The following is a 23,383-nucleotide window of genomic DNA, read 5'->3' as shown; positions in this document are numbered from 1 at the left end:
AGCACCAGCTCCACAGCTCCCATGGGCCAGGAACCACGGGGTGCGGTCAGTGTGCACCACACAGAGCTGCCTGGTCGCCCCTTCATCTAGACGCCGGACATGGCAGCTGCTTCCAAGAGCCATGTGGAGCCAGGGCAGGCGGGGTGCCTGCCTTAGCCCTGCTGCGCCTCCGACCGGGAGCCACCTGAGGTAAGCGCCGCCCAGTCAGAGCCCAAACCCCCTGCCCCAGGTCGAAACTCCTTCCCAGAGCCCGCACCCACACCTCCCCTGCCCCAGTCCTGAGCCCCCTCCTACACTCCAAACCCCTCGGCCGCAGCCCGGAGCCCTCTTCTGCACCCCAAATCCCTCATCCCCAGCCCTACCCCAGAGCCCGCACCCCCTCCCACACCCCTGCCCCAGCCCTGAGCCCGCTCCTTCACTCCAAATCCCTTGGCCCCAGCCCAGAGCCCCCTCCTGCACCCCAAACCCCTCTTCCCCAGCTCCACCCCAGAGCCCACACCCCAACCCCCTGCCCCAGCCCAGTGAAAGTGAGTGGGGGTGGGGGAGAGCAAGCAACTGAGTGAGCAGGGCTAGAGTGAGTGGGGGGTGGGGCCTTAGGTTGGGGGCAAGGAAGGGGGCAGGGAAATGGTGTTCGGTTTTATGCAAGTAGAAAGTTGGCAACCCTACCAAAAGAGCATAGTCTAACTGAGAAAAGATGGTCAAGTGTATGTAACAAACAGTAGTAAGAAAAGGGAGGACAAGGGAAACAGTAATAAGAACATGCATTTATACTGGCCATTTTCACTTTGATGATGAATGATGATTTCTGTTGCATTAGTATCTAGGCCTCAGTGTGGATCAGGATGTGATTGTGCTAGAGACGTTTTAAACATACAATGAAAAAACTGTCCTCTACCACCATTCAAACAAAATTAAAATTTGGAGGCCATTAGTTATACCTTGTTCCTCTTAAATTTGAGAGATGTAGATTTGAGGTTGAAAACACACTCCAGAAACCTTTAACATTGAAACAGGGCATAAAATTCAGTCAAAGCAAGTTTAGTCTGTGATTGACTAAAATGTTAAATGTTTTGTTTATATGTGGCACCTTAGAGACTAACCAATTTATTTGAGCATAAGCTTTTGTGAGCTACAGCTCACTTCATCGGATGCATACTGTGGAAAGTGTAGAAGATCTTATTATATACACACACAGCATGAAAAAATACCTCCTCCCACCCCGCTCTCCTGCTGGTAATAGCTTATCTAAAGCGATCACTCTCTTTACCATGTGTATGATAATTAAGTTGGGCCATTTCCAGCACAAATCCAGGTTTTCTCACCTGGATTTGTGTTGGAAATGGCCCACCTTGATTATCATACACATTGTAAGGAGAGTGATCACTTTAGATAAGCTATTACCAGCAGAAGAGTGAGTTTGTGTGTGTGTGCGGGGTGAGAAAACCTGGATTTGTGCTGGAAATGGCCCAACTTGATTATCATACACATTGTAAGGAGAGTGATCACTTTAGATAAGCTATTACCAGCAGGAGAGTGGGGTGGGAGGAGGTATTTTTTCATGCTTTGTGTGTATATAATAAGATCTTCTACACTTTCCACAGTATGCATCCGATGAAATGAGCTGTAGCTCACAAAAGCTTATGCTCAAATAAATTGGTTGGTCTCTAAGGTGCCACAAGTACTCCTTTTCTTTTTGCGAATACAGACTAACATGGCTGTTACTCTGAAACCTGTTTTGTTTATATGATATCTTACCTCTGTCCACAGAGTGGAGCATTTGGGAACTCCCCTCGTTGCCTGCCCCTTTTTTTCTAACCAGAATTTTAATATGTCAGTTGTGGCTTAGACCCTTATAAAGTAACGTGCTGAATCTTGTGTTTGCAGAACTGCAAGCCTGCCAATAAGCTGGTTGGGAGATTGGGAGATGACACCCTAATTTTTGATGGGGGCAAAACAGAGGTTAGCAGTGTTTTTCGTCAAAATCATGTGTTTCAGTTTCCTCTTTCCACATCTCTTGCTTCCAGTACAGCACTTTTTTTAAAGATGTAAATCAGTTGTTGAGATGAAGAGGAAAGATGATTCCTGCCATTGATTATGACAGATAGAAGCTGCTTGTTTGCAGTGACCATGTTTACAAATTAGTTGGGAAATTGTAAATTACGTTAGGTCACTACCGGGCCTACTGCTGTAAGAGGAAACAATGTGAGGTAAATGCAGACCCAGATTATGAATATGTATATAAGTCCTAGTAGCCGTTAAACCTTATGCTAGTCCTGTTTGGATGGATAATGTCATATTATCTGGCATGGCACTTTAGTATTTGGGGATTTTTCCTTCCTTTTTTTGGTATACAGTTGGCTTTGTATGATATTAAGTACTAATAAAACTAAATTTTATAAGGAAACGGGATTTCTTTGGTTAAAGGAAGTCCAAAATCTAAGTTATATAAACATCGTAATAAACACAATGTTTTACAAAATAATAAATAATAGTAAGCATAAGGTTTTACAAAACCTAGTATTAATAGAAATCTTTTTACAATGATCATAAAACTGCAGCATTGTGATAAAGAAAAATTGACTAAGAAATAAACATGAAACTATTTTTATTGTCCACAATGAATTACATGTAAAAAATAAATTGCATAAATGGTGAAATATGTAATATGCTTTCAGTATTGATACTCTTAGATGTTGTTAACACAGGTAAGGAAGCCTGGGGAGTTCAGATGTGATTTTTAAATGAACAGTGTCCTTTTATACTGCCGCTCAGTGTGTGAGCATTGTTGGCCTGTTTAATTAGGACCACAGCTGGTAGTCATTGAAGAATAATGTACAAAGGGGAGAGATGTTTACTTGACTGTGTGATATTAGTTTTATACAACTTAGAGAATTGTAGCTATTATTGACATGTGGAGAGAAGGCAGTGCTTGGGAGGAGAGAGTGCGTTATATAGTTCTGTGAAACAGATGCTCTTTATTGTACTCTGTAGTAGGGCTGGTCAAAAAACTGAAAAGACTTTTCTCAAAAAACAAACAAATAACACCACTTTTTTGTGAACTGTGTGGTGTTAATTTGTGTATTACTTTAGAGCTAATTATAAGAGCTGGTAACATGATATTAAGGAGAAAAAAGCTCTTAGATAAGAAATGTATGACCATTGCCAATAGCAAAAGTGTCTAGAGTGCATAGTGTAGAAATTATAACCTAGTGCATAACTTTCCTATGTCCCACTGGGAAATAAGAAGCTTTCCATGGTGCATGAAGGGGCCCAATTTCTACAGCATAATTAGGCTTTCATTTATATTTGTGTGTGTGTGTAATAATAACATATATATGTTATAAACTGTGTGCGCGCGCACACACACATATATATTATACACACCCACCCACATTATTAAGGTTGCAAAGTGTTAGGATTCCCTCTGAGACTTTTTCCACTTGTCTTATCCAGAGCACTTGCCCAGTTCTGGGAGAACACTTTATCCAGTTCTCTGGAATCCAAGAAATCAGTTCAACTCTGGACTCTTCACTGAGGTTTCTTTATTGGCATACAATCAAACTATACTTGAGTTGATCAGGCTCAAGTGTAGGGGGTGGATTCAGGGTACACATCCAACATACGTAATCGTGAGTCGGCTTATATACACGCTTATACTTAATACTATTGGTTAACGCCCTTTATGGTTGGTCTACTAATTTTTTAAACCAATCCCTGTACAGATCATGAACTGTCCATGAGCTGCAAAGTGTCCTAGTAAGCAAAGCTGCAGTTGTAAGCTTATCACACCTTCTTCTTCTTACTGTTTCTTTATATACTATGACATGTTATTTACAAGACCACTTTTGAATTTATGCCTTGTCCATTGTTAACCTCTGTTTTCTTACTACTGTTTTCGTTCATTATTCATGCAAAGCCTACACAAAGTCAAACACTCAGTTACGAAATGGCAGAATTAAGGTTGCCTGTGCAAGCTTATTTTAACCTCCTGGTGCATATGCTTATGATACAGTGTTTAATTACATGATCACATACTGTTTTTCCGCAGGACCTTTAGATCTACCACACAGACCTCTGCCACTTTAGCTACCAGAGTAACTGATAGCAATAGTAGGTTGTCATCCTCTATGGCAGTGTTTCCCAAACTTGGCCCTCGGCCCACACCGCTTTCCGCAGCCTCCATTGACTGGGCACAGTGAACCACGGCCACTGGGAGCTGTGATTGGCTGAACCTGCAGACACGGCTGGTAAACAAACCAGCCCAGCCCGCTAGGGGCTTTCCCTGAACAAGTGCTGTCCCAAGTTTGGGAAACACTGCTGTATGGGGACCAGCACTAGAGGGGGGTGGGATACTCTGCTAGTGAATACCACAGATATTTGCTGACAGCAGAGGAATGGTAAGACTAAGGAATCTTAGATTCTGTTCTAGGCTCTGGAACAGAATGTACTCTAGCGGACACAGACTCCATTCCCCACAAGCATGACTCCTTTCTGCCCGCCCCCCTTCACTTGTCCAGTGTTGTGTCTTCCTCACCGCTGGTTCCTTGTCCCAGTCCCATTCTCCTCACCTAACTAGGCTCAGTGTCCACTCTTCAGGCTTCTGATCCCAATCCTAGTCTCCTTATCCATCAATTTGTTGTTTTACTTCTCCAGACTTCCAGTCTTCTTGTCCAACCCTTTCCAGTCCCGTCCCACCCCCCAGCTACTTGCCACGTCTCATTGCCCAGCCAGTCCCATTCTGCCCCTCCCCCCACACACCCTCAGCCCCTCCATAGATGCCTGTCTCACTGGCATAAATATATGGGAAAAGGCATATTTTCAATTTTTTTAAAATTAAAATTGGTGTTGATTCCTCTTAGATTGCCCATTTTATCACAATTTTACTGGCTGAAGATAAATTTACACATGCCATCAGGTACTTATGGGATATGCCTTCTGTTCCATCTCTCATCTAGTTTTTGGTTCAGTTTCTATTCTTTCCCGTTCTGGATGGCTTTCTCCATTCTTCGGTTTAGTTGTTAGTAGCATGTTCTCTGATATCTGTGTGTACTGCATTTTAATTTCCAATATTTTTAATTGAGGAATTACAAAGAGCGCTTAACACTGATACAGAGCAGACTTACAGTGAAGACTGAAAAGCATCTAAAGAGTATTGGAATTCATATTTTGAAACTGTAAAATATTTATGGGACCCACCAGACTGTACGAACTATAAGGACAGAATTTTGCCTTTAGTATGATTGCTTAACCCAGATATATTATCTAGGAAAGAAATGCAGGTCAGGTTCTTCCATTACAACTTCAGTAAATCTTTGTTGTTTAAACTCACTAACATGAGACCCGGGAAAAAATTATCTCAGATAACTGCAAGATGGTTGCTCTGTAAGTGGAATTTTTATTAGTCTCAAAGTAACAATTTGAACCCTTGTATGCCATATTCCCATTGTTCTCTGTAGGAAGGTTACACAGCTCTTCTGTCTGAAAGCATTCAAATGGTTAAAGGATACTGCACCTTCTTTTATAGCACAAGTCTCTGAGCTAGTATCCACTGGGATAGTGTAAAAAAGCTAATGGACTCAGGCTTCCAACTAAATTACACTGCATTATATTTACCCTTGTTGTGTGTTCTCTCTCTTAATACAGTATATACTCCTCCTCAGGAGTGTTCCAGGAAAAGCGTTCAGCTGCATGTGGATTATTTTATCCCATTTTGTGGTTTAAAAGTTCTCGAGTGTGAAAGGTCACAACTAGTTGTGAACATTGATGCCTCCTAGTAGTTTACAGTAGTGGTACATTAAAAGAGTGGTACATTTGGTAGACAAGTTTAACCTGGATACATTTTGATTGTCTTACAGCTCCATTTAGCAGCCCTGGCATCACTAAAGGGAGATATAGTGGAGCTTAATAAACGTCTGCAGCAAACAGAAAGGGAGCGAGACCTGCTAGAAAAAAAATTGGCAAAGGCACAGGTGAGTGATGGTTCAAGATCCTGGAAATGGTCTGGGTTGTTTTTTTTCAAACAGAGGAAGAGAGATTAAAGATAACATACACTGTAACACTGATATCAGTGGAAAAAAGTTTTAAGAAAGCATAACAAATATTTTTGCCAAAGATGTTAAATGTTTATGTTTTGATGGTAAGTGTTAAAAAAGTCAAGAAATAATTTAATTTAATTGGTTTAGTTTGAAGCCAGAATAAATAACCAGTTGTATTAGAGAACATTTTAAATTATACTGTATCAGGAAATATAAATTACTGAAAGGCCTAGCTGGCTTAGATGATAGAATATAGTCTTTAACTTTAGGTCAGGTTCAAATCCAGTTCAGATTAGTAGTGCTCAGAAGTCATTGCTACTCGATAGCTACTCAGGGGTCTCTGAGAAATTATATGGTGGTCGTCTCAGTCCAGTTTCTAGTGGGCAGATGTCCATATATCTACAATCACCATCACAACTGATGTTCAGTAGAGAAGCTAAGGACTGAATCACGGTACCCTCTGACCCTTAGAAATGGTCCTTTCATGTCAGAATAAAACGGGTAGGAAGGCAGATGTGGAAAACTTGTACTGTTTTCTATACTGTAGTCTTCTTTAGACACAGAATCTTTCTTTTCAGATGGAATCATGCTGGCACTTTTCACATGCCTTACATTTCTAAACTGACTCAAAATATAAAAATATGGTCAGGTATTCATAGAGTTTAAGGCCAGAAAGGACCATTAGATCATCTAATCTGATATATATATCACAAGTCATTAAGTTTCATCCAATTACCCCTGTATTGAGTCTGTTTGGCTAAACCATATCTTCTAGAAAGGCATCCAGTCTTGATCCAAAGACATCAAGAGAATGAGAATCCACCACTTTCCTTAGCAATTTGTTGCAATGGTCAGTGGCCCTACTATTAAAAATGTGTGCCAATTTCTAACTTAAATTTGTCTGACTTCAGCTCAAAGCCATTGATACTTGTTATGCCTTTCTATTCTAGAATTACACAATATTTTCTCCCTGTGAAGGTACTAAACACTGCAATTAAGTCACTTCTCTATCTTCTTTTTGAAAAACTAAATAGGTTGAGCTCTTAAGTCTCTCACTGTTAGGCATTTTCTCCATCCCTCAGATCACTTGTGTGGCTCTTTTCTGTACCTTCTCCAGTTTTTCAGCATCCTTTTTAAAATATGGATACCAGAACTGCACACAGTATTCTAGTATCTGTCTCACCCATGTCATAGACCGAGGTAAAATCACCTGCCTACTCCTCTATTTATATTTCCCAAGATTGCATTAGCCTTTTTTTGCCACAGCATCACGTTGGGAGTTCATATTGAGTTGTTTGTCCACTATACTCCTAAATCCATTTCAGAGTCATTGCTTTTCAAGGTGCAGTCACCTATTGTAGGTATGGCATACATTCCTTGTTCATAGGTATGTAACTTTACGTGTGGCTCTATTAAAATACATTTTGTTTGAATGGGCCCAGCTTACCAAATGATCCAGATTGCTCTGTATGACTGCCTCTTGTCCTCATTGTTTATCAGTCTGCCAATCTTTGGGTGATCCACTAATCCATCGGAAACATTTGCTTATTTTTTTTAAATGTTTACGATGACAACTCTTCATTTTCTTGTTATCCAGATAAATGTTTACATCTTTTTTTAAGCTCTTGGATTCAATGGTATTTTGTGCTTATGAGTTCTGCAAGCTAATTGTGTGTTTTGTGTTTCTAAATCTCCATTGCTCCTAGAAAAAGTAAGATTGACGCCAGGAATTAACTGCACAACCTCAGACAATTCTGGGTGAGACTAACTTCCATGGCCCTTTTACTCAGTAAAACCCTGGCAGGTAATTTATTGCACTTCTCGCTCAGAGGATGAGAAGCTCCAGGATGAGGTGCTGCTGACAGATAGTACTAAGTCGCATGCTTTTCTCCACAAAAGCTGTCCCAGAACTATTCCAGCAAATGTGCCGTGTTCCTTGAGCAGCTCTGGGAGCAGGACAGTTTCTCACAACACGTATGTTAGTCAGAGGTCTGACACTGACTTACAAGTGTCAAGAGCCCTCCATAGGTCTGCTTTAAGAAAGAAAAAATTTTGAATGTGTCAGCAGTAGGATGTGGCAACTACACCTTCTCTGTAGTCTTCAAGAAATCACATTGAATCTGCATGGTTGCACAAGCTGAAGAAGGTGATAGCTGAGTGGCTTCACAGCTCATCTCCTTACCTTGGTTCATACTGTTAGACATTGGGGCCAGTGTGGTACGGTACACATTGTGTATGTTCCAGTCCCGTTTTCCCCTCTGAACGAATTTTGTCACGGTTCTTGAAAAGTCTCAAGAACACAGACAGGATGATGATAGTGGCGCATGAAATTTGTGGCCACTTCAGCATGTACATGCACCTCATCTTCCGAAAACACTGCATGTGCAGTTTTCTTCTCCAGTGTGTTCTACATTATACAGAGTCGTCTTGACACAGAACATATCTGTTTACTTATATTTTGACTTTACTTCAATTATGCAATGCTGGGGAGAGATGGCCATCAGAAACAGACTAGAGAGACAGAGAGCTCAGCTCCCTGGGATATTTGTCAGCTATATTATTGGCTATAATGCCACTAATGTTTGTTTGCTCTTTCTCTCTCCAGTTTTTCCTCCACTTGTTGTTGTTACTTGTTTTTGTTTTGTTTTGTTTTTTTTGTTCTGGCACTGTAAGTCATTATACTGTAAAATACCTGAGAATTTGGGACCTGGCTGGATTCTTTCTGTCTGGCTGTGCTCTCTCTATCTGCGCACTTCTGCTGCTTCCACCAATACTAGTTTGAATTACTTTCTCATTACCATTTGATCTGACTGACTGTGTATATTAGATCCTTAAATGGAGGCATGCATAGATTCTCATCTCCTGTAGTTTTTAAAAAAGTATTATTTACATAATCAAGTGGTGATCCACAGAGAGGCTAGAGAATACACTTGCTAGCAGCTGCTGAATATTCCTTTTTCACTGTCAGTGATTTGATTTCTTATGTGCCACACCGGATATTACTGCTATGTATATAACTGTAGGAAATTGGGGCACCAGTGCTGGGCATGCCCACTGCAATCAGCACGCCCTAGTAGAGGACTTTGGAGTTCTGGTTGTTGCACACTGGTTAGAGCCAGTTGCCTAAACTGCACCTCCCTATGTCTTCAATCTATGGATCCTGTTGGGATTAACCTACGCTTTCCCACCACTCTGCGGTTAGCGAACGTCCTTTGGTCAATGTACAGTGGCTTCTGAAGATCTATAGTTCTTCCACAAGTCCTCCCACTCTAAAAACCAGGTCACCTTTGTGCCGTAGGGGAAGCAGCCATGTCAGGGTCCCCTCCCCACTCTGAACTCTGGGATACAGAACTCTGGGGACCCACGTGAAAGACCCCCTAAGCTTATTTCTACCAGCTTAGGTTAAAAACTTCCCCAAGGCACAAATTCTTCCTTGTCCTTGGACGAGTACTGCTGCCACCACCAAGTGAGTGAGACAAAGATTCAGGAAAAGGACCACTTAGAATTCCTGTTTCCCCACAGTATCCCCCCAAGCCCCTTCACCCCCTTTCCTGGGGAGGCTTGAGAATAATATACCAACCAAACAGGTAAACAAGCTGAGCACAGACCAGACCCTTGGGTTTTTAGGACACTAAAGACCAATCAGGTTCTTAAAAGCAGAACTGTATTATAAAGAAAAAAGTAAAAGAAGCACCTCTGTAATATCAGGATGGAAGGTAATTTTACAGGGTAATAAGATTTAAAACACAGAGGATTCCCCTCTAGGCAAAACTTTAAAGTTACAAAACACAGGAATAAAGCTTCCTCTTAGCATAGGGAAAATTTACAAGCTAAAACAAAAGATAATCTAACTCATTTCCTTGCTTTATTTACAATTTTTGTAATCTTAGATGCTTATTTCAGGTAAAAAGAAAAGGAGTACTTGTGGCACCTTAGCGACTAACCAATTTATTTGAGCATAAGCTTTCGTAAGCTACAGCTCACTTCATCGGATGCATACTGTGGAAAGTGTAGAAGATCTTTTTATACACACAAAGCATGAAAAAATACCTCCCCCCACCGCACTCTTCTGCTGGTAATAGCTTATCTAAAGTGACCACTCTCCTTACAATGTGTATGATAATCAAGGTGGGCCATTTCCAGCACAAATCCAGGTTTTCTCACCCAGAAAGTCTCCTACTACAGGACAGAGCTAACAAAGAAAATAACAGAACACCACTAGCTGTCACTTTCAGCCCCCAACTAAAACCCCTCCAACGCATTATTAAGGATCTACAACCTATCCTGAGGGATGACCCAACACTCTCACAAATCTTGGGAGACAGGCCAGTCCTTGCCTACAGACAGCCCTGCAACCTGAAGCAAATACTCACCAGCAACCACATACCACACAACAGAACCACTAACCCAGGAACCTATCCTTGCAACAAAGCCTGTTGCCAACTGTGCCCACATATCTATTCAGGGGACACCATCACAGGGCCTAATAACATCAGCCACACTATCAGAGGCTCGTTCACCTGCACATCCACCAATGTGATATATGCCATCATGTGCCAGCAATGCCCCTCTGCCATGTACATTGGTCAAACTGGACAGTCTCTACGTAAAAGAATAAATGGACACAAATCAGATGTCAAGAATTATAACATTCATAAACCAGTCGGAGAACACTTCAATCTCTCTGGTCATGCAATTACAGACATGAAAGTTGCGATATTACAACAAAAAAACTTCAAATCCAGACTCTAGGGAGAAACTGTTGAATTGGAATTCATTTGCAAATTGGATACAATTAACTTAGGCTTGAATAGAGACTGGGAGTGGCTAAGTCATTATGCAAGGTAACCTATTTCCCCTTGTTTTTTCCTACCCCCCCACCCCCAAGATGTTCTTGTTAAACCCTGGATTTGTGCTGGAAATGGCCCAGCTTGATTATCATACACATTGTAAGGAGAGTGATCACTTTAGATAAGCTATTAGCAGCAGGAGAGTGCGGTGGGGGGAGGTATTTTTTCATGCTTTGTGTATATAAAAAGATCTTCTACACTTTCCACAGTATGCATCTGATGAAGTGAGCTGTAGCTCACAAAAGCCTATGCTCAAATAAATTGGTTAGTCTCTAAGGTGCCACAAGTCCTCCTTTTCTTTTTGCGAATACAGACTAACACAGCTGTTACTCTGAAACCTGTCATCATTTCAGGTAGAGTTTTAGGAGAGGTTTTTTTCCCTGCCTGGTCCCTCTTTCTGTCCCAAGAGAGCACAAACAAAACCTCCCCCCACAGATTTGAAAGGATCTTCTTCCCTTATTGGTCCTTTTGGTCAGGTGCCAACTAGGTTATTTGAGTTTTTTAACCCCTTACAGATAAAGGAGGGATTTTATGCTACCCTTAGCTGTATGTTTATGACAAGCCGTAACTAGTGCCTTGTACCGGACATATTTTTGTGCTTTGGATTCAGCAGAGACGACAGGAACAGACCCTTTACCCACTATATACTCCTGTTGGCATCTCCTCTGACATATCATTCTGAATAACTTCCTACAAATCTGCAAACTGCTGCAAGTACAAACTAAAATTAAAACCACTCTCCTCCCATATCTATAAAATGACTTCCCATCTCCCTCAAGAGCAACCAACTATGTGTCATTCAAAGATGTATGGAGGTCCACTTCTGGTTTTAGTCTAAACCAAACTATAATCCATAGGCAGTGTATGGAGCTTAAGTAAAACACAGTGTGAGAAGATAGTTGTGTCATTTGGGTTCGAATTAATTTGAAGCTTTAAGCAAAGGTAAAAGGGGATAAAAAGCCACACAGGTCAGCACTGAAGAAGAAGTTTGTTGGGACCAGTGCAAACAGAAACAGCCAATGTTCATGAAGCTCTAGTTTAGTTTTAACTGCTGGATCAGACAAAAACTGAAGCTGAGGGAACACAGAAAAATACAGACCATGTACAGTTGGTTTTTGTATAAATGTTTCTTTTTCCAAAGTTGGTTCAAGGTGGTCCTCCTCCTGAGTAGGACTATTCAGGGAATACATTCCTAAAGGACTACATTCCCAAGATGCATCATGCTACTCAGAATTTGTCAATGTTGTTACTCTCTCTTAAAAAAAAAATTAAAAAATCAGAGTGGATTTAATGCTAAAATGACCTTGGAAACGAGGGATTTTGTAATTAAGGACTTTATCCTAAATTATTTATTGCTGCTTCCTTTTGGAATACTAGAGCAGTGTGTCTGCTCTACATACAAGAATTACACCTTTCCATCAGGACTACAGTATTCATTTCTCTGATCTGCAGTGATGCAGAGTGGAAGACTAAAGACCTGAACTCCTAGACAAGAGGCAATTCCAAAAGCCATACTCTATGTTCTGATTAGAAGATTCAACTTTGCCATTCCTTTTGCACTCTTCTGGTTTGCTGGATGACATGGAATCAAGATCAATAGTTGAGCTAAACAAATAATTAGAAATAGTACTTAGAGTTTAAGTGGATAGCAAGTAGATGTGGTTTACCAATACTCTCATTCAGCCTCAAGCATTACACAGACTAAACCCCCATACAATTAATTCTTATCCATGTGTCTTGTTAGGAAGGGGCTCAGGCCACCAGAATATTGCTTATATATAAAAGAGACAAGAATTAACTGATGGCATCCTAAAAGCTTCCGCTTGTCATAAATTAAAATACAATATTGTTTAAGCAAAGGTTTGGCTCCTAAGAACTTGTTAGACAAGTTTATTGTTGTAGCTGATTCAGGTGATGGCTTGTACTCTTCCTAAAATATTGTGTTACTGGGATTACTTCCACCTCAGGCAGGTGTCTGAGATTCTAGGGATTTTGTTACTCTAGCACTAAGATTAGGATTTGGTACTATCCTCTAGCTGAGTACAATAAGTGTAATGCAAATGATGATACTGTTAGTGTTTCTTGTACTGCAGGTTGCTACACTTTATAAGCAGTTACACCTACTTGTGCCAACATCCTGAGGTTAAAGTATTTTCTCTTCTCTCTCACTTCACGTTTTTTATTGGTCTGATGATTGTTTCCCAGCACCTCCCTTTTATCCAGAAGATCAGACTTTAAAGTGCCAAAGGTGTTCCCAAGCACGGTAACTTAGTTCTGTAATGAAGTAACCTCTGCAGCCTGTCCCAGAAACCCTGGGTCACTTTGGCTAAAAACTTTACTGGAAACACTTTTTTCTTCCTGGCAGCTATTCTTGATGTGCACACTCCTCCAGGAATCCATGGCTTGTTCTTGTGTCTTCCTTCTCTGCCAAGTGGTACCATTAATAATTCCAGTCAGAAAGTTAGATATGAGACCAAAACAAGGCTGAGGAGAAAGAGAGAGGGTGTGAGGCATTTATCTCATAACTGGAAGTAACTGACATGTGAGAAGAGATTAAAAAAACTAAATATGTACATCTTGGATAAGAAACAACTATGAGGTGCATGAGATAAATCTGATATTTGAAGAATGAGAAACAAGGAGAGAGAGGAATTTAATATAATGAAATGGGGTATAAATAATTGGTGAAATTAATGAAGAGAAACTTTAGGTTGAATATTGAAAAAATATATATATCAAAAGTACTAGTGGCACATTTAAACCTAGGGACAAAAATTGGCCAATAGAGGTACAGTCCTGGGTTGACAGATGGTCTAGATGGTTCTTTCTGTCTCTGGATTCTACGTTGCATAATAGGTTGTATTGTCTCCTTTCGCATACTTTTACCCTTCTCAGAGGAGAATCACTATTGCCTGACAGGAACACCACATCATCCTCCAGGTTGTACAAGGTTTCCTTCAGATCATTCGTGCTGAAACCACGGCAAAGCATGTTGGGTCTCCACCTTGTGCCCTTCCTTTTTCTCATTTTCTGTTGCCCCAGGGAGGCCAAAGACCCTTTTAAACAAAAACTTAAAGCTGCTTCAGGTGCATACACTTCCCCTGTTTCACGTTGTTTCCTCTTTGTTACTCACCATATGTCTGTCACCAAGTAAAGATTTTTGTGAAAAATGGTGACTCTGCAATGACTTGAGAGAGTGAGGGAGAGAAAGCAAGCCTCGTGCTGTAGCTGAAGTCCATTAGCGAGAGTCAGTACATCTTCAGCCAAGATAAATAACATTCAGCTTTTCCGTGCCCAGCTTAGAGAGATGAAATCCGGTGTGGTAGGCTTTTTATTTATTGTCAGAAAATTATTGTTAAACCCTCCGTCTGAAATATCCTTTCAGTTTAAAAAACCCCACATTGAGTAGATAACTCACTGAGCTGGAGAATACTGAGACAGTGTTTGTGGGTATTAAAGTGTGTCACAGGAAATTTGGTTTAGAAAGGTGCAGTAAGCCACTTTTTCTTTCCATTTTCCCTGGGCGTAATCTTTGTCTAGCATTTTTGTTAAACTGTTTAACATTTTTATCTGATACTTTCTTCCCCTGTATTTTTATACTCTGAAGGAAGGACTAGTTATTTGATCAAGTATCAGGGAGATGGGGAGGCGAGGGAACAGAGAAATAAAGCCTTTCGTGATAGTGTATGAGAAGTTTGACATTGGTGAGGCCTCATCTGGAGTACTGTGTCCAGTTTTGGGCCCCACACTTCAAGAAGGATGTGGATAAATTGGAGAGAGTCCAGCGAAGGGCAACAAAAATGATTAGGGGACTGGAACACATGAGTTATGAGGAGAGGCTGAGGGAGCTGGGATTGTTTAGCCTGCAGAAGAGAAGAATGAGGGGGGATTTGATAGCTGCTTTCAACTACCTGAAAGGGTGTTCCAAAGAGGATGGCTCTAGACTGTTCTCAATGGTAGCAGATGACAGAACGAGGAGTAATGGTCTCAAGTTGCAGTGGGGGAGGTTTAGATTGGATATTAGGAAAAACTTTTTCACTAAGAGGGTGGTGAAACACTGGAATGCGTTACCTAGGGAGGTGGTAGAATCTCCTTCCTTAGAGGTTTTTAAGGTCAGGCTTGACAAAGCCCTGGCTGGGATGATTTAACTGGGAATTGGTCCTGCTTTGAGCAGGGGGTTGGACTAGATGACCTTCTGGGGTCCCTTCCAACCCTGATATTCTATGATTCTATGATTCTAAGTAAGAGGATATGGTGATGTCTGTATATAATGGCTATGTCAGGTAGCCAGTGTGCGGCCTGAAGGCTGAATGTGGCTCATTGAAGTTCAAGAATGTGGCCCTCTGCTGCCCTTATCTTTAGTATGGAGATACATCCACAGGGGGACAGACTTCATCCAAGAGGAATTCCACTCTGCGAAAGTTGGTGCCTTTGATCTAAGAACAAGATGAATCTCACGGCATAATGGGACATGTATTGTCAGTATCCTGTACCTCTACATTAAAGATGAAGGCAACTCCATTTTGTGTAAATTATATGTGGTCATCATACTTCTAGCAAGAAGCTAGTGCAGTCTTCTTTTGGACAAAGAACACTGTAGAGAACAGTCCTGCACGGAGTGTGGACTAGATGGCTTCACCTATTTTCCATCCATAATTTCTATTATTCTGTGATGATAAATTTGTATTTACATTTTAAAACAATTATTATATACTCGGCCCTTATTATATGTATATATATATCTTTGTTCTTCCCCTCCCTTTCCAAAAATAATAAATACAAATATAATGTATCGATAGTACAGATGATCACTATTGCCTGTCAATTAAATTCTAACATTGATTATCTTGTTAGAAGGTAGATATAGTGTGAAAGTCATTGCATATTTCACAGCAGTTAGAATGAAAAACAACACGACTATTGTGCGCTGTGTTTGTACTCCAAGAATTTAAAAGTATTGAAATGGATTTCTTAAAAAAAAAAAAAAAAGTGGATAATAAATTTTCTGTCAAGCTTAACATCATTTTTCAGTTTGGAGGAAGTTTATTTTCATATAAGTAATGATCCCAAGTCATAAGTTATGAACCTAAGAAAATAGGGGCTATTATGAAAATATTGTCAGACCCCCTAACTGTAGACAGGAATTTTGTGTGTGTTATGTATTGTGTTACTTTACTGTATTTTAATTCCATATAGAGTGATATTCAGGGCAAGTCACTTTCAGTAAAATAAAAATGCAGGAGGATTCATGCAGTAGTTAGTTCTGATTTAGCATTTAGAAATAGTTTTATTAAAAAGGCATTGAATATGTTCAGTTGATGTACCAATGCATAGATCACTGTAAGTTTGAGATTTCATTTAATAGGAGCAGTCTCCATTGTGTGACTGCAGGAGAGGCAGGGGCCTGCCTGATTCTTGCATGGGGTCAGAAGCAGGTCAGAAGTCTTGCCCCTTCCAGTCTGCTACCAAGCCTAATTAATGTGTACCATGGCTAGTGCTGTAATTGCAATGCATGTGGCTTCTGGCATCTGGAACCAAGACTAGACTGAATTGAAACGCTGTTGGAGGGAAAGTTAGACAGGGTTGTGTGGAGCATACAGTAATACAAGCAATAGGTCTGTTGTTTCATGGCTCAAATGACAAGCTTTTTATTGTGTTATAAATGAGTAAATTATGCAAAGTACCTTCTTAAACCGAAAAAAGAAAATCCTAATGGGAAGGAAAAAGGCTTACTAACAGATTTTCTAGGCTTTGTCTATTTTAAACATATTTACCCCACTATATTGTTTCAACCAGAATGGTGGAGGAAAAGTGGCAGCCACATTTCTGTTATCTTGTGCCAAAGTCTCTCCTTGATCTCTCATGAAACACTTGGATGCCCCTGAAATGTTTGGGAAGCCTAAGATATATGTCAGAGTGTTACAATACACTGCTTGTGTCTGGAATTGGCACCTCTTGTAGCTCTGTCTGATGGAACAGATTTGACAGTCACAACTTCATGGCATGGTATCTAGCACATCACCACACAATGTCTTGTGGTTTAGGTTTTTGGAGGGATTTTTATTTTTGGCATAGGGTTATTGCGTTCTATCCTAAAATCCAGTGCTAGAACACAACATCATAGTGTGATGGCTTTGCAGGCCCCCAACATAATATCTTCTTGTGGGATATGGGAAGGCATGATAACCATGGGAAAAGCCCAGACAATTCTTCCTGGATGACAATCTTCACAAAGACTATAGGTCCCAGTTTGTGATATTCCAGGCTGATCTGAGTGGTGGGTGACACTATATTCAAGATGAGGGCAGCTGCAGTATGGTTTATTTTATTGAATTTAGATGAAATCCTTGGGCTCTTGGCATGTAGCCTGTAAAGCCCTGGGTTGTACCAAGTTAGAAGGCCACTCTAAAGACTATTTTCCTCTCTCTGTTGAAAAATGGTGTCAGGATTGGTGGGTAGGGGAGCCATTAATGCACATAAAACTTTGCCTTACATCTAATCTCAGTATGGTTAATCTTAAAACCCATCCTCTTCCTTTGTACTTTGTTTTTTCTGCTTTAGTGTGAACAATCTCATCTAATGAGAGAGCATGAAGATGTACAGGAGCGAACAACACTACGCTATGAGGAACGAATCACAGAGCTTCACAGCATTATCGCTGAATTAAATAAAAAGATTGACCGACTACAAGGAACAACAATAAGGTATTGCAACTCCTATGGAAGTCTGGGCCAAATTCAGAAGTGCTATACACGGTAGTGTACAATATACATTGGGTATGAGTTAATCATAAAAGTTGTGTAGCTAGACTTGCTATGATTGAGTTTCAGTGAGTGTGCAAAATTAGTGTAACATGCATACTAGGGGGGTTGGAAACTGGGCAACAGTAGCAGGAAAAGCAACTTATAGGAGAGTGTAAGGCAAAGCAATCCACTCCCCATTCCCATTTTTATCTTCCTTCTATGCTATCCACAACACAACCAAGACTAAATTAAATCCGTTATAGAGGTGCAACTGAAATTGGCTTCAAGAGTTGCACCTGCTTTCACCAGCAGTTCCCATGAAATACAAAATTGGTGCAAATTGAAAGTGTTACATATACTCACTGAATGTCAAAATTTGGACACTCCTCTTTTAAGACGTTACTCAGTAAGTACCAGCTATTTCTTCATGTAAGTTCTAGATTTCACCAAAGAGGAACATTCTTTTCATTTATCTGTCCATATCAGTTGTTGTTAGCTTACTGAGAGGCAAAGGCTTTTTGCCACTTCTTCGTGAAGGAGTTTGCTGGGACCTCACAGTACTTTTCAGGTGCCAAGCTTATTGGGACATGAACTCCTCGATCCTTGGCCAGTTAAGGATTTTAAACCAAAAGTGAAGAGTTCACATCTCCATAGGTTATACTTACTTAAAATTCTCCCCATGTAGCACTGTGTGGGTTTTCTTGCTTATTTTTCTGCATGTTTTTCAGTAATGGCTGTTTCATTTCTTCATCTCACTAAAGTCCATATGGCCATCAAGCCAGGAGCTCTTTTGTTTAAAGTATATGTCCAGGAAAATATTTTTGTGTGAAAGCGTAAACTGGTGTGTCTTAAATTACAGAAGGTAATAATATCCATATATTGTAATTTTAGCATATAAATATAATTGCATTGCATTAATATTATATGAATAGGTAAATCGTGCAAGTTCTTTTGTAGGTAATGATGATGATAGGATCCTGGAAGATGTCTCTGGACAGTACAAACTAGTCTGAATTTAAATATAAAATAATTCATATTAGTCTCTCTATGTGGAGCAACCTCTTTGATCCCATATTCAACCATGCATCTACCTGTATAAATAAGTCACACATTCAGTTCCTCCTGGTCTGTTTTCCAGAGGGCATGCACTCTTTTGAGAATGAAAGTAACTGCCCAAACCATACCCCTTACTCATATAGTCCCACTCTGTAAATGGGCAAAGTCAAGCTAAAGAGTAAAGCATAGGAAGAGCCAGAGTTGCTAGGCTTTTCCCATCAACGAAGGTTGATCCTGTATCAGAAAATGAAGAAAAATTCTGTAAAACCCATCACAGAAATTTCTGGACAGATCTTGAAACCATTAAACTGTAAAATATATTTAAATCATAGGGTATTCTTCTTTGTTGACAGATGCTATAGAAGGTTAAGTATGTGTATATATCTACACAAGATCAGCTTCAACATCCAGAGCAAAGTGGGACACAGAACTGAATCTGACACTAAATGTACATACACTGCACCTTTGAAAGGATGCAACTGTTGCCCTTATGGTGTGCGTGCCCCTGAAGGCCAAAGTGTCTTCAGGTTCTGCTACTGTGATAGAGCACCTAGGCACAACCTCTCCCCACCCGTGGCAGCTTTGGCATTCCACGTTAGTCCTTTGTGCTCAGATCCCTGGACAACACCTCTCTCCACTTATATTTGAATTCATTCCGCTGTAATGATAATAATAAATATTTGTAAGCGAATAATTAATTCTTTTTTGCTTTCCTTTAATGGTCATTGTAGCTACTTTTTTCTCACAGACCAATACATTTAAAAAACAACAATGTGTGAACAAGGTGAGCTTCCATTCAGCTTCTAAAGACAGTGGGAAGAAAGAAAATCAATTCTTCGCTCCTGTCATTTCCATACTTTCCTGTAACAGCATGTCAGGCTTCTGCTCTTGCCCCACTCTGTTAGCAGGTCTTGGAACCCTGCAGAAATGTTGGTTAATTACTGCTGCCTCCATTGGGACAGGTGTGGCGCATTCTGCTCCAATCTGAATATAAGGGATGTTGGTGTGGGTTGGGACAAAGAGATTCTAAGAGAGAGTTTCTAGGAGCAACTAAGGCAATGTCTACACTACTGTGGTAAGTCGACCTACGCTACGCAACTCCAGCTATGTGAATAATGTAGCTGGAGTTGACTTACCTTAGGTCGAGTTACCATGGAGTCTACACTGCGGGGTCTCCCGTCAACTTACCTTACTCTTCTCGTCATGGGTAGAGTACAGGGGTCAACGGGAGAGCGATCCGCTGTCAATTTAGCGGGTCTTCATTAGACCCACTAAATCGACCGCCGGTGTATCAATCTCAGAGTGTCGATCCCGGCTGTAGTGTAGATGTAGCCTAAGTCTGGGGAAGAGGCTTAGGCCTTGTCTACATTACACAGTTTTGTCTGCAAAAGCTGCCTTTTGCTGACAAACCAGTGGAGGTGTACACACTACAGTGCTACTTTTGGTGGCAAAACTCTGCTGTTTTGCCGACAAAACCAAACCACCTTGATGAGAGGCATAGAGCTTTCTGCAGCAAAGTTAAAGTGACAAAAGCGTCAGTATAGACCAGAGGTGGGCAAACTACAGCCTGCGGGCCACATCTGGCCCACGGGACCATCCTGCCTGGCCCCTGAGCTCTCAGCTGGGGAGGCTAGCCCCCGGCCCCTCCCCTGCTATCCCTCTTCCCCCGCAGCCTCGCCACCCTGCCAGCGCTCTGGTCTGCTGCTCCTGCGGGCAGCATGGCTGCGAGCTCCTGCTGCTCTGAGCGGCATGGTAAAGGGGGGGGAGGGGTTGCATAAGGGGCAGGGGATCCCAGGGGGCAGTCAGGGGACAGGGGGCGGAGGTTCTGGGGGGGGCAGTCAGGGGACAGGTGGGGGGGTGGAAAGGCATGGGTGTCCCGGGGAGCCTGTCAGGGGCGGGGGTGTGGATGGGGTCGGGGCAGTCAGGGGACAGGGAGCGTGGCGGGGGGGAGTTGGATAGGCGTGGGAGTCCTGGGGGGCCTGTCAGGGTGTAGGGGGGTCCCGGGAGGGGGCAGTCAGGGGACAAGGAGCAGGGGGGATTGGATGGGTTGGGGGAATTTAGGGGGGGCAGTTGGAGTGGGAAGTGGGAGGGGGCAGATGGAGGCGGGGGCCAGGCTGTTTGGGGAGGCACAGCCTTCCTTACCTGGCCCTCCATATAGTTTCGCAACCCCAGTGTGGCCCTCGGGCCAAAAAGTTTGCCCACCCCTGGTATAGACACTGCCATTTATTACGTCAACTTAACTGGCCTCCCCCAGTATCCACAATGCCTGTCATGACCACTCTGCTTGTTGTTTTGAACTCGCTGCCTTGCACCTAGCTATGCAGGCATGTGCCCCTCCCCTTGCAAAGCTCCAGGAAGTTTTGACATTCCTCAGCCTGGAGAGCTCAAAGAGCTGCTGAGGATGCTGCTCCATGTAGCTGAGGAGGCTGTGGGAGAAATCAGAGGGAATCGGAACCATTATTGTGGAATGTTGTTCTCCCTTTGGGTTATAGATGTTTTCTGAGAATTACTGACACAGGTTTAGCCTTCAAATCCATACAGAGTACAACCCTGGTGCTTCTGCGCATAAACAACATCCATGGAAGTCACAGTCTTCTGCTTTCCATGCTAAGTGTAAGTAACGGCATCTCGGATCACATTCTCCAAAAATAACCTTTAGCAGTCCCCGAGTCTCCTCGTAAATGAGATCTGAAATGCAGTTCCCATCTTTAAAAAAGGGAAGGAGGAGGATCCTGGGAGCTACAGGCCAGTCAGCCTCACCTCAGTTCCTGGAAAAATCATGGAGCAGGTCCTCAAGGAATCAATTCTGAAGCACTTAGAGGAGAGGAAAGTGATCAGGAACAGTCAGCATGGATTCACCAAGGGCAAGTCATGCCTGACTAATCTATTTGCCTTCTATGACGAGATAACTGGCTCTGTGGATGAGGGGAAAGCAGTGGACGTGTTGTTCCTTGACTTTAACAAAGCTTTTGACACGGTCTCTCACAGTATTCTTGCCAGCAAGTTAAAGAAGTATGGGCTGGATGAATGGACTATAAGGTGGATAGAAAGTTGGCTAGATTGTCTGGCTCAACGGGTAGTGATCAATTGCTCCATGTCTAGTTGGCAGCCGGTATCAAGTGGAGTGCCCCAAGGGTCGGTCCTCGGGCTGGTTTTGTTCAATATCTTCATAAATGATCTGGAGGATGGTGTGGATTGCACCCTCAGCAAGTTTGCAGATGATACTCAACTGGGAGGAGAGGTAGATACACTGGAGGGTAGAGATAGGATACAGAGGGACCTAGATAAATTAGAGGATTGGGCAAAAAAAATCTGATGAGGTTCAACAAGGACAAGTGCAAAGTCCTGCACTTAGGACGGAAGAATCCCATGCACCGCTACAGACTAGGGACTGAATGGCTCGGCAGCAATTCGGCAGAAAAGGACCTAGGGGTGACAGTGGACGAGAAGCTGGATATGAGTCAACAGTGTGCCCTTGTTGCCAAGAAGGCCAATGGCATTTTGGGATGTATAAGTAGGGGCATTGCCAGCAGATCAAGGGACATGCTTGTACCCCTCTGTTTGACATTGGTGAGACCTCATGTGGAGTACTGTGTCCAGTTTTGGGTCCCACACTACAAGAAGGATGTGGAAAAATTGGAAAGCGTCCAGTGGAGGGCAACAAAAATGATTAGGGAATTGGAACACGTGACTGATGAGGAGAGGCTGAGGGAACTGGGATTGTTTAGTCTGCGGAAGAGAAGAATGAGGGGGGATTTGATAGCTGCTTTTAACTACCTGAAAGGGTGTTACAAAGAGGATGGCTCTAGACTGTTCTCAGTGGTAGCAGATGACAGAACAAGGAGCAATGGTCTCAAGTTGCAGTGTGGGAGCTTTAGGTTGGATATTGGGAAAAACTTTTTCACTCGGAGGGTGGTGAAACACTGGAATGCGTTACCAAGGGAGGTGGTGGAATCTCCTTCCTTTGAAGTTTTTAAGGTCAGGCTTGACAAAGCCCTGGCTGGCATGATTTAGTTGGGGATTGTTCCTGCTTTGAGCAGGGAGTTTGACTAGATGACCTCCTGAGGTCCCTTCCAACCCTGATATTCTATGATTCACGCCCCCACAACGAGCCAAATGGCGAATAGCTGGCTTCATAATACCCTGGATATTGTCCCTCAGTACCTTTCTATGGCACTTAGTGCCTCCTTTTCTGATACCTTACCTCCCTTACCATGACCAGGCATGTTCGCTAGGTTTACAGACAGTGCGGCCTGCTGCTGGGGGTGTGGGGTGTGGAGAGACTGCTCAAAACTTAGAACTGTCTGAACTTAGAGACAGCATACCCACACACTCACTCTCTCCCCCAGCACACACTCTTACCTCTTTCACATATACGCTACCCCCGCGCACACACACAGTCTCTCTCATACTTCCCCAACACACACATACTGTTTCTGTCTCTCCCCAACACACACACACTCTCCCCTCCTCCACCCTACACTTCAGTTGAACAGCAGCTGGCAATCTAGTAGGATGCCCAGGGAACGAAGCGATTGAGAAACCAGCATCATGTGACACTGTACCTGCCATATGAGGCATTGCAAATCCTTCCCAAAGCACCCTGCGGCCAGTTGCACAGAGGGATAGCTACCCACAGTGCCCTGCTCTCTCTGTCGATGCAAGAGCTGCTAGTGTGGATGCACTCTGCCCACACAAG

At 42.3% G+C, this 23,383-nt stretch overlaps 1 protein-coding gene and 1 pseudogene across 7 annotated transcripts in view; one reads left to right on the top strand and one right to left on the bottom strand.

Annotated features, from left to right (window-relative positions):
• MCC (MCC regulator of WNT signaling pathway) overlaps nucleotides 1-23,383 on the top strand; it is a 361,512-nt gene that overhangs the window by 247,681 nt on the left and 90,448 nt on the right. For 5 of the 7 annotated variants that reach the window (XM_073344706.1, XM_073344704.1, XM_073344707.1 and 2 more), the window contains 2 exons: nucleotides 5,856-5,969; nucleotides 17,447-17,589. In XM_073344706.1, the coding sequence (XP_073200807.1) occupies nucleotides 5,856-5,969; nucleotides 17,447-17,589 (257 nt within the window). Of the gene's footprint in view, nucleotides 1-1,922; nucleotides 1,960-5,855; nucleotides 5,970-17,446; nucleotides 17,590-23,383 lie in introns of those variants that run through there. The other 2 variants (XM_073344711.1, XM_073344710.1) reach the window with 2 other exon arrangements.
• LOC140912068 (histone H4-like) lies at nucleotides 21,205-22,910 on the bottom strand (annotated as a pseudogene).

Source organism: Lepidochelys kempii, chromosome 5 (genome assembly GCF_965140265.1).
Source record: "Lepidochelys kempii isolate rLepKem1 chromosome 5, rLepKem1.hap2, whole genome shotgun sequence".
NCBI classification, from domain to species: Eukaryota; Metazoa; Chordata; order Testudines; family Cheloniidae; genus Lepidochelys; species Lepidochelys kempii.
Note: the sequence above shows the minus strand (reverse complement) of the source record. Positions and strands in the feature narration are given on the sequence as shown.